Here is a 10,934-nt window from a genome sequence, read left to right on the forward strand (position 1 = left end):
AGCCGGGCTGAATCAGATTGGGCCAAATGGATCTGAACTGGGCCAAGCTGAGCTGAATGGGGCTGGGCTGAATGGACCCGAGCGGTTCTGAACTGAGCTGAATCGAGCCGAACCGAACCGAACTGGGCCGGGCCGAATGGACCCAAGCCGGGCTCAGCCGAGCTGGATCGGGCCGGGCCGAATCGGGCCGAGCGGAGCCGAATGGAGCCGAGCCGAGCCGAACCCAATCGGGCCGGACCGGACGGAGCCGAATGGAGCCGAGCCGAGCCGAACCCACTCGGGCCGGGCCGGCCGGAGCCGCGCGGGGCCGCGCGCGCCCCCCGCCCCCGGCTGACGTCACGGGGCGGGCCGGCGCGGGGCGGCGGCGGGCGCGGCGGCGGGCGCGGAGCAGCGCGCACCCCCGGCGCGGCGGCGGCGGCGGCGGCGGCGGCGGCACCGAGCGCGGCCCGCGGCCCCCGGCGCGGCCCCGGCGGCCCGAGGTGAGTGCGGCGGCGGCGGCGGCCCCGGCGCGCCCGCCCCGCCCCGCCCCGCCCCGGTATTGTTGTGGCGGAGCCGCGGGGGCGGGGGGAGGCGCTTTGTTCCTCCCGGTAACGGGGGGGCTGCGCGGCCCCCCCCCCTCAGCCAGCGCCGCTGCGTCGGTATCACCCCCCCAACCCCCGCGTCGGTGCCGGCCCCCTCCAGCCCCGGGGCTGGCCGTGCTCCCCCCCACCGCAAGCTCCGGTACCGGGCGGCGGGGGGGCTCCCCCCCCCCAGCGTGGGGGGCACCCCGGCACCGTGCAGCCCCCCCGCACCGAGCACCCTGCAACCCCCCTTGGTCCCCCCCCACCAGCACCCTGCACCCCCCGGCGCAGCCACGGTGCCCCCCGGCCGGGCACCCCGGCACGGCCACCCACGGTCCCCCCACCCTGCCCCGGGCACCCATGGACCCCCCTAACCCCCCCCCCCCCGGCCGGGCATCACCGCGGGGCCAGGGAATCCTGCCCCGGGCTGGGCACCGTGGGCACCCTGCCCGTGCCCGTGGCACCCTGGCCAAGCTTTTGTCACCCTGGCCATGCCGATGGCACCCTGCCCGTGCCCGGGGCACCCTGGCCAAGCTTTTGTCACCCTGGCCATGCCGATGGCACCCTGGCCAAGCCCGGGACACCTTGGCCAAGCTTTTGTCACCCTGGCCATGCCGATGGCACCCTGGCCAAGCCCGGGACACCTTGGCCAAGCTTTTGTCACCCTGGCCATGCCGATGGCACCCTGGCCAAGCCCGGGACACCTTGGCCAAGCCCGGGACACCTTGGCCGTGCTTTTGGCACCCTGGCTGTGCCTGTCACCCTAGCACCGTGCCTGGAGCACCCCGGCCGTGCCCACGGCACCCTGGCCGTGCTTTTGTCACCCTCGCTGTGCCCGGGACATCCTCGCCGTGCTTTTGGCACCCTGGCCGTGCTTTTGGCACCCTGGCCAAGGTTTTGGCACCCCGGCCGTGCCTGGGACACCCTGGCCGTGCTTTTGGCACCCTGGCCATGCCCGGGACACCCTGGCCGTGCCTGTCACCCTAGCACCGTGCCCAGAGCACCCTGGCCATGCCCGGGACACCCTGGCCGTGCTTTTGGCACTCTGGCTGTGCCCGGGACACCCCGGCCAAGCCCGGGACACCCTGGCCGTGCTTTTGGCACCCTGGCCGTGCCCGGGACACCCTACTCGTGGCTTGGGCACGGCCGAGCTGACCCCCCCCCCCGCCTGCCACAGCCACCGTGCCCGGTGCACGGGCCGGTGCCCGTTGCCCCCGCCGGGGCGGCCCCCGGTTCCCACGCCCGCGGGCCAGTTTCCGTCCCCCCCGCCCCCCCCCCCCGAAAGCCGGTCCGGAAATCCTTCCCCTCCCAGCCGCGGAGGCTCCCCCGGGAGCCGGCCCTTTCCTGCTTCCCTTCGGGCAGAACAATTCCCGGCCGCCCGCCCGGCCGCATCCTGCCCGCGGCGCGAGGCCCGGGCACCCGGCGAGACCCTTTTCCCGGTGCTTCGGGCCCCCCCCCCCGCAAAGGTGAAGCCGGGACCCAGGCGTCCGGGCAGAGCCCGAGGGGGGGATCGAGGTGGAGCCGTTCCCAGGGGACGCCTGGGAAGCGGGTGGGAAGAGGAAGGACCCCCTTCCTCCTCCTCCTCCTCTTCCTCGGGGTCCCCGGCCTCGACCCCGGGGCGAGGGGGGCCACCCGGTTCTCGGCGGCGCGGTCCCCCCCCTCCGACGGCGCGGCCGGCCTCGTGACGCCGGGCCCTCAATGCCGGCCTTGTCCCCGCGCCGGGCGCGTGACGGTGCCGCCCGCCGCGCTGCCCTAACCGGGGCCGGGTGCCCCCTCCCCGGCAGGCCGCCCCCCCGCTGCGCCATGGCCCCCCGCCTGCTGCCGGCCCTGGCCTCGCTGCTGCTGGCCCTCGTCCCCGCGGCCGCCACCGCCGTCACCGGCCCGGCGTCCTCGTGGAGCGCCGTGCCCCGCAAGACCGTCCCCTACGCGGGTGAGTAGCCGGTGCCTCGGGGAAACTGCCGCCTGTGTCACCGTCCCTGTGCCACCGCCCCGTGTCACCGTCCCTGGGCCGTGCCGTTGTCCCACGTCCCCATCCCTGTGCCGGCACTCGTGTCCCCTGTCCCTGTGCCATGTTCCCTGTGCCATGCCAGTGCCCTGTGTCCCTGTGCCATGTCCCCTGTCCCTATGCCATGCCAGCACCCTGTGTCCCTTGTCCCTGTGCCTTGTCCCTGTGCCTTGTCCCCTGTCCCTGTGCCATGCCAACACGTTCTGTCCCTGTGCCATGTCCCCTGTCCCTGTGCCATCCCTGTGCCTTGTCCCTGTGCCATATCCCTTGTCCCTGTGCCATGCCAGCACCCTGTGTCCCTTGTCCCTGTGCCATATCCCTTGTCCCTCTGCCATGCCAGTGCCCTGTGTCCCTGTCCCTGTGCCATGGTCCCTGTCCCTGTGCCGTGCTGGCACCCTGTGTCCCTGTGCCATGTCCCTTGTCCCTGTGCCATGTTCCCTGTCCCTCTGCCATGCCAGTGCCCCGTGTCCCTTGTCCCTGTGCCATGTTCCCTGTCCCATGCCAGCGCCCTGTGTCTCTGTCCCTCTGCCATATCCCTTGTGCCTCTGCCATGCCAGTGCCCTGTGTCCCTGTCCCTGTGCCGTGTCCCTTGTCCCTCTGCCGTGCCAGCACCTTGCGTCCCTTGTCCCTGTGCCGTGTTCCCCGTCCCTGTCCCATGCCCGGTGTCCCCATCCGTGTGCCATACCAGCGCCCCATGTCCCCCTCCCTTTGCCGCGGCAGCGCCCTGAGACCCCCGGCCCTTCGGCCCTTGTCCCCGTGCCGTGCCCCGCGTCCCCACGCCCCGCGGCCCCCGCGCCGTCCCCGTGCCGTCCCCGCGCCCCCCGGCGCTGCCCGCGGGCCCGGCGCCTCCTCCGTCAATGGGGCCTTTCTCCGGGCTCGGCCGGGCCGGGGGCGGGCGCGGGGTCCCGGCAAAGGCCGCTGTGTTCCCCGGCGCCGCCGGCGCCTTCTCCGGTGACAAAGGGCCCTTTGTGCGCCGGGGCGGGGGGTGGCCGGGGGGTGCCACCGTGCCCACCGCCTTCCCGCGGGGCCACCGTTAACCCCTCGGCGGCCGGGAAGCGGCGGCGGCGGGGGGGACACGGGGGGCCGGTGCCCCTGACGGCGCCGGCTCCTTCCTCCGGCAGAGCTGAAGGACGCGGCCAAGCGCTTCTCGCGGGGCGGCGTCTCCCACTACCTGACGCTGACGCTGGACGAGGCCGAGGCGCTGCTCTACGTGGGCGCCCGCGAGGCCCTCTTCGCCCTGGCCACCGGCTCCGTGGAGCTCAAGGCGGCGGTGAGCTCCCGGCGGCGGGGTCGGGGGGGGGCACCCATTTTTGGGGGGGCTCCTTGGCAGCCCGCTGACGCATCTCTACACCCAGATCTCCTGGGAGGCCCCGGTGGATAAGAAAGCCGAGTGCATCCAGAAGGGGAAAAACAACCAGGTAGGGCCTGGCTTGGGGTGGCGACGGCGGGGGGGGGACGCCGGGGCCCGCTGCCCCCCCCCGCTCACGGTGCTTTTCTCCCCCAGACCGACTGCTTCAACTACGTGCGCTTCCTGCAGAGCTACAACAGCTCCCACCTGTACGCCTGCGGCACCTACGCCTTCCAGCCCAAGTGCGCCTACATCGTGAGTCCGGCCGCCCGGCCCGGCCCCGGCTCGGGCTGCTCTTCCCGGTGGAAGCGTCGGCCCCCGGTGCTCCCCGGTGCCGGAAGTGTGGTCCCGGCCTGCTCCCGCTTCTGGGATGGCTCCTCGATCCCCTGGGAGCGTTGGCCAGTGGTGTCGCATCCCCAGGAGAATCGTCCGGGGGTGTCCCTGTCCCTGGGAGCATCGTCTAGGGGTGTCCCTGTCCCTGGGAGCATCATCCGGGGGTGTCCCCATCCCCAGGAGCGTTGTCCAGGGGTGTCCCTGTCCCTGGGAGCATCATCCGGGGGTGTCCCCATCCCCAGGAGCGTTGTCCAGGGGTGTCCCTGTCCCCAGGAGCGTTGTCCAGGGGTGTCTCCATCCCCAGGAGCATCATCCACAGGTGTCCCCATCCCCAGGAGCATTGTCCAGGGATGTTCCCATCCCCAGGAGCATCATCCGCAGGTGTCCCCGTCCCCAGGAGCATCATCCAGGGATGTCCCTGTCCCTGGGAACATCATCTAGGGGGGTCCCCGTTCTGAGGAGCGTCATCCACAGGTGTCCCCATCCCCAGGAGCATTGCCTAGGGGTGTCCGTGTCCCCAGGAGCATCATCCACAGGTGTCCCTGCCCCCAGGAGCATCGTTCAGAGATGTCTCCATCCCCAGGAGCATCATCCGCAGGTGTCCCCATCCCCAGGAGTATTGTCCAGGGATGTCCCTGTCCCCAGGAGCATCATCCACAGGTGTCCCCGTCCCCAGGATTGTTGTCCAGGGGTGTCCCCGTCCCCAGGAGCATCATCCACGGGTGCCCCCATCTCCGGGAGCGTCGCTCAGGGGTGTCCCCGTGCCTGGGGCTGGTTTGGGCACGGCGGATGCGGGATCCCGTCCCTTGCGCCCCGCAGGAGCTGTCCGGCTTCACCCTGGACCAAGTGGCTTTCGAGGACGGCAAGGGGAAGTGCCCGTACGACCCCACCAAGGGACACACGGGCCTCATCGTGGGTAGGTGGCATCCCGGGGGGGCGAGGAGGGGGGAGCCGGTTTCCCTCGGTGGGGGCCGCCCGCCCCGTGGCTGAGCCCTTGCCTTGCAGACGGCGAGCTCTACTCGGCCACCTTCAACAACTTCCTGGGCACGGAGCCCGTCATCCTCCGCAACCTGGGGCCCCACTACTCCATGAAGACCGAGTACCTCACCTCCTGGCTGAACGGTAGGGCCGGGCGCCGTGGGGCGGGCGTGGGGCCCCGCCGCCCGCCGCTACCCTCCCCGTCTGCCCCGCAGAGCCCCACTTCGTGGCCTCGGCCTACGTGCAGGAGAGCGCGGCCAGCAGCACCGGCGACGACGACAAGGTCTACTTCTTCTTCAGCGAGCGGGCCGTGGAGTACGACTGCTACGCCGAGCAAGTGGTGGCCCGCGTGGCCCGGGTCTGCAAGGTGCGGCGGGACGGGGACGCTGGGGACGGGGGGGACGGCGGGGCGGCCGCGGGCGCCCGCCCGCCCGCCCTGACGCCCCTTGGGTGCCCAGGGGGACGTCGGCGGCGCCCGCACGCTGCAGAAGAAGTGGACGACCTTCCTCAAGGCCCGCCTGGTGTGCTCGGCGCCCGAGCAGCAGCTCCACTTCAACCGCCTCCAGGCCGTCTTCACCCTGCCCGGGGCCGACTGGCAGGACACCGCTTTCTTCGGGGTCTTCCAGGCCCGTTGGTGAGCGCGTGGCGCGTGGTGGGACACGTCGGCGTGGTGGGACGCGTCACCCTGTGGGTCCCCGGGTCCCGTCCGTCCCCGAAACCTGCTCTGTCCCTGCAGGGGGGACGTGGACGTCTCGGCCATCTGCCGGTACCACATCCTGGAGGTGAAGAAAGCCTTCGAGGGGCCCTACAAGGAGTACCGGGAGCAGGCCCAGAAGTGGGGCCGGTACTCGGACGAGGTGCCGAGCCCCCGTCCCGGGGCGGTGAGTGCCGGCGGTGGCGGGGGGGGGGGATGGCCCGGGGGGGCCCGGCGCCGGCTCCGCGCCTGACCCTGCCCTCCGTCCCCCAGTGCATCACCGACTGGCACCGCCAGAACGGCTTCGCCAGCTCCTTGGAGCTGCCCGACAACACCCTCAACTTCGCCAAGAAGCACCCGCTGATGGACGAGCCCATCCTGCCCCACCGTGGGCGCCCGCTGCTGCTCAAGAAGGACGCCAACTTCACCCAGCTGGTGGTGGACAGGGTGCCCGGGCTGGACGGCACCATCTACGAGGTGCTCTTCATCGGCACAGGTAGGCGCCGGGGAGCGCGGGAGGATCTCCGGGGCTGGGGCCACCGCTGACGCCCGCCTGGTCCCGCAGGTGACGGGTGGGTGCACAAGGCGCTGAACCTGGGTGCTCACGTCCATCTCGTGGAGGAGCTGCAGGTCTTCGAGCCGGCGCAGCCCGTGGAGAGCTTGGTGCTGGCCGGCCGGAAGGTGAGCGGCGTCGCGGGGAGGACGGGGCTGGTGGCCCGGGGGCTGGCGGTGGCCCTCACTGTCCCTCTCCACCCTCGCAGAAGCTGCTTTTCGCCGGCTCCCGTTTCCAGGTGGCCCAGCTGCCCCTGGCCGACTGCAGCCGCTACCAGTCGTGCACGGACTGCGTGCTGGCCCGCGACCCTTACTGCGCCTGGAGCCGCAACGCCAGCCTCTGCGTCCACGCCGAGGGCCTCAACGGGTAGGGAGGCACCCATGGGTGCCCCAGGGCCGCGGCGCGGGGCTCCCGTGACCTCCGCTGCCTCCTCCCGCAGGTCCCAGCTGGTCCAGGACGTGCTGAGCTCCGACACCCGCGCCTGCACACTGCCGCAGGTGGCCAAGCAAGGTGAGACCCCATCGCCGTCTGCCCCGGGTGGGAGTTTGGGGGTGGGAGCCGGCTCTGGGGTGTCTCCCCGCCTCGATGGTGTCTCTCCATGTCGATGGTTTGTCCCCACCTTGAGGGTGTCTCCCCCTGTTGATGGTGTCTCTCCATGTTGACGGTTTCTCCCCACCTTGATGGTGTCTCCACGCTGGTGGTTTGTCCCCACCTTGAGGGTGTCTCCCCACCTTGATGGTGTCTCCCCATGCTGATGGTTTCTCCCCACCTTGGTGGTGTCTCTCCACGCTGATGGTTTGTCCCCACCTTGATGGTGTTTCTCCCCCTGTTGATGGTTTCTCCTCACCTTGAGGGTGTCTCCTCACCTTGATGGTTTCTCCCCACCTTGATGGTGTCTCTCCATGTCGATGGCGTCTCCCCACCTTGAGGGCGTCTCCCCATGTCGACGGTTTCTCCCCGCCTTGATGGTGTCCCCCCATCCCACGTGTCCCCCTGCCCGGTGCCGGCGGCTCCCGGCCTGACCGCTCGCCTCTCCGGCAGGACCCGTCACCCCCAAGAACGTGACGGTGGTGGCCGGCACCGACCTGGTGCTGACGTGTCGCCTGGGCTCCAACCTGGCCCAGGCGCTGTGGACCTTCGAGGGCCGGGCGCTGGCGGCCGAGCAGGCGCTGGTGCTGCGCGACGCCCGCCTGCGAGCCCTGGTGGTGCCGGCCGCCGGCGCCCAGCACAGCGGCACCTACCGCTGCTTCTCGGAGGAGCAGGGCGCCCGGGTGAGCGGCGAGGTCTACCGGGTGACGGTGCTGGCGGGCGCCGGGCTGCCGCTGGAGACGCGGGCGCCGCTGGAGAGCCTGGGGCTGGTGTGGGTGGTGGCCGTGTGCCTGGGCGCCCTGTGCCTGGTGCTGGCGCTGGCCGTGCTCTCGCTGTGGCGGCGGCTGCGCGAGGAGCTGGGCAAAGGCGCCAAGGCCATCGAGAGCACCCTCGTGTACCCCATCGAGCTGCCCAAGGAGCCGCCCAGCCCGCGCTTCGCCCCCAGCGCCGCCTCCGACTCGGACGAGAAGCTCTGGGACCCGGCGAGCTACTACTACTCGGACGGCTCGCTGAAAATCGTGCCGGGCCACGCCGCCGCCTGCCGCAACGGCGTCCCCGTCCCCGTGGCCGCCGCCGCCGTCTCGCCGCCCAGCGGCATCCCCGGGCAGCCGCTGCACTCGCCCACCCGCATCCACCTGGGCCCCCTGCGCGGCTCCTCGTCCAACGGCTACATCCGGCTGGCGCTGGGTGCCGACGAGCGGCCGCCCTGCGCCGACCTGGCTGAGGAGCTGCGGCGCAAGCTGCAGCAGCGCCAGGCGCTGCCCGACTCCAACCCCGAGGAGTCGTCGGTCTGAGCCCGTCGCCGGCACCCGCCGCTGCCGCCGCTACCTCAGGGCGCCCGCCGCCGCCAGCCCCGGGCACCCGCTCTGGGACCCGCCGCGCTCCGCGGGAGGACTCCGCCGGGGGCGGCCCGGGTTGATTTTCGTGGCCCGAGGACTTCTTTTTTTTTAAGAAAAAACCACAAAATGCCCGGCCGCCGCCTCGAGGGGGCCGAGGCGGCGAGCGTGGGGCTGTAAATACCCCTCCCCTCCTGCCCCGCCTGCCGCCCCCCCGTGTCCCCCCCCCGTCCCCTGCACGCCACCCACCCCCTTTTGTATAACCCCCCCAGTGTAATTTATTTGTTACTGAAATATATTTATTTGCTGTAAATACTTGAGGATTTTTATATTAATAATAAAAAGAGGAGAAAAAAAAAAAAAAAAGCCGGCGGGGGCTGTGTGCGGTGCTGGGGGAGGGCGACCCCCTGGCGCAGCCGGGGAGGGTTTCGGGGCCGGTGTCCGTTCGTGCGGCCGTGTCTGTCCGTCCATGTCCCCCCCCCCCCCCCCCGCCCTGTGTCGGCCTGGCTGAGCTCATGGAAAAAAAGGCCCGGGCGGGCTGGGCTATAAAAGGGCATCGCAGCGCTGTTCCCAGGGTGGGGAGGGCCCCGGGCGCCCCCCCGGGGAGCCTGCGGGCTGCCAAGGCCTGGCCCGGTGCCCGCCACCCCCCCGGACGCCTGGGTCCCCGCCGCGCCGGGCTGGGCCCGGGGCCGTTCGGGGTCCCCGGGGAGGGTCTCGGTGTCCCAGGCCTGGGGGGCCGAGGCCGGGCGGTGGCGAGGCCTCGGCGGGGGCCGGAAGTGGAGCCCGGCTTTCCCAGGCGTGGGGGCCTGGGAGCGGGGCCTGGCTGGGCCCGGGGCCAGCGGGGGGGGGGGGCTGAGGCTGTGGGAAGGCAGCAGGGCTGGGGGGGGAGGGGGACATGCCAGCGGGCCCCCCTGGCACGGGGGAAGGGGGGGCCCGGACGCCTGGGTCCCCCCTTGGGGGGGGGAGGTGGGGGGTTGGGCACATTCCCCCCCCCCCCCCCGCCAAGCCCGGGGGGGGCACGACCACATGGCGCAGCGCCTAGTGCGGCGGGGGCGGGGCCGCGGCGGGGGCGGGGCCGCGGCGGGGGCGGGGCCGCGGCGGGGGCGGGGCCGCGGCGGGGGCGGGGCCGCGGCGGGGGGCGGGGCCGCGGCGGGGGGCGGGGCCGCGGCGGGGGCGGGGCCGCGGCGGGGGCGGGGCCGCGGCGGGGGCGGGGCCGCGGCGGGGGCGGGCGTCAGAGCGCCTGCGCCCTGGCTCGGCTCGATTCGGCCCCGCTCGGCTCAGCTCGGCCCCGTTCGGCCCAACTCGGCTGCGTTCGGCACCACTCGGCTCCGCTCGGCCCCACTCGGCCTCGCTCGGCTCAGCTCGGCCCCCCCCCCGGCTCCGCTCGACTCCCCTCGGCCCCGGCATGGCGGGGGCGGGCCGGCCGGCGGGCGGGCCGTGCTGCCCGTCGCGGGTGGCGGTGCCCAGCGTCCACCAGAACCTGCAGGAGATGGACTTCGAGCGGGGTGCGGGGGGGGGGGGGGGCGGGCTGGGCCCACGGAGAAGCAGGGCAACGGCGGGGGTAGAGACACAGTGGGGGGCACGGGCTGGGTAGGGGGCAGCGGTGTGGGGCAGGGGTCCAGCAGGGGCAGAAGGCGGGGGGGGTAGCGTCAGGGTACAGGTGTGGCTGTGGGTATGGGTAGGGGTCCGGCAGGGGCAGGGGTACATGGAGGGGGGTCGCAGCAGGGGAGGGGGTCCGGCCCGGCCCTCACCTGGCGTCACGACGCCCGCAGGGATCTGGTCGGCGGCGCTGGACGGGGACGAGCCGCGGGTGCTGCAGCTGCTGGAGCGGCGCGGGGAGCCCAGCGAGCCCGACCTGGCCGGGTACACGGCACTGGTACGGGGGGGGTCGGGGTGGGGAGGTGGCAGGGGGGACACCAGGGCAGGGGGCCGCCTGCCCACGCGTCCCCCCCTGTCCCCAGCACTACGCCAGCCGCAACGGGCACCTGGGCGTCTGCCGGCTGCTGCTGCAGCGCGGGGCCCGCTGCAACGCCCGCACGCCCGGCGGCGCCACGGCCCTGCACCGCGCCAGCTACTGCGGCCACCTCGCCGTGGCCCGGCTGCTGCTGGCCCACGGCGCCGACCCCGCCATCGCCGACGACGACGGCCGCACCAGCCTGCACAAGGTGGGTGGCGGTGGCGGGGCCGGGCCGGCTTGGCGGCCCGCCGCAGCTGACATCCCCGTGTCACCCGCAGGCGGCCGAGCGCGGCCACCGCGACCTCTGCGCCCTGCTGCTGCAGCACAGCCCGGCGCTGGCGGGCGCCCGCGACGCCAAGGGCCGGCGGCCCTGCGACGTGGCCGAGCCCGGGCTCCGCGACCTGCTGGACGCGTGACGGAGGTGCCGCCGCGGCTGGAAAAGCCGGAGCCGCGGTGCTGCAGGACGCTGGGTCACGCAGGAGCCCGGCTCTGCCGGAAAACAAGGCCCCGGCGCCTCGAACGCTGTGTCCGCCTCTCTGTCCCCTGCGCCTGGTCGCCCGGAGCCAGTGCTGGCCCTGCGG

General features: G+C 73.2%; 2 protein-coding genes across 2 annotated transcripts; both read left to right on the top strand.

Annotated features, from left to right (window-relative positions):
- The first annotated feature begins 313 nt into the window (after positions 1 to 313).
- Positions 314 to 8,709, top strand: SEMA4C (semaphorin 4C). Its single transcript, XM_064497716.1, has 15 exons — positions 314 to 479; positions 2,345 to 2,490; positions 3,687 to 3,835; positions 3,921 to 3,983; positions 4,070 to 4,168; positions 5,066 to 5,162; positions 5,252 to 5,368; positions 5,440 to 5,591; positions 5,683 to 5,858; positions 5,961 to 6,105; positions 6,192 to 6,414; positions 6,484 to 6,599; positions 6,680 to 6,837; positions 6,911 to 6,981; positions 7,513 to 8,709. Exons 2-15 carry the CDS (start codon positions 2,364 to 2,366, stop codon positions 8,352 to 8,354), a joined length of 2,535 nt encoding a protein of 844 aa, XP_064353786.1. The 5' UTR covers positions 314 to 479; positions 2,345 to 2,363; the 3' UTR covers positions 8,355 to 8,709.
- Positions 8,710 to 9,639: 930 nt separating this feature from the next.
- On the top strand, positions 9,640 to 10,873 carry ANKRD39 (ankyrin repeat domain 39). The gene is made up of 4 exons (XM_064497923.1): positions 9,640 to 9,901; positions 10,169 to 10,272; positions 10,358 to 10,561; positions 10,632 to 10,873. The coding sequence occupies exons 1-4, from the start codon at positions 9,802 to 9,804 to the stop codon at positions 10,767 to 10,769; spliced, it is 546 nt and encodes a 181-aa protein (XP_064353993.1). The 5' UTR covers positions 9,640 to 9,801; the 3' UTR covers positions 10,770 to 10,873.
- The last annotated feature ends 61 nt before the right edge of the window (positions 10,874 to 10,934 follow it).

This window comes from Dromaius novaehollandiae, chromosome 26 (assembly GCF_036370855.1).
Source record: "Dromaius novaehollandiae isolate bDroNov1 chromosome 26, bDroNov1.hap1, whole genome shotgun sequence".
Lineage (NCBI taxonomy): Eukaryota > Metazoa > Chordata > Aves > Casuariiformes > Dromaiidae > Dromaius > Dromaius novaehollandiae.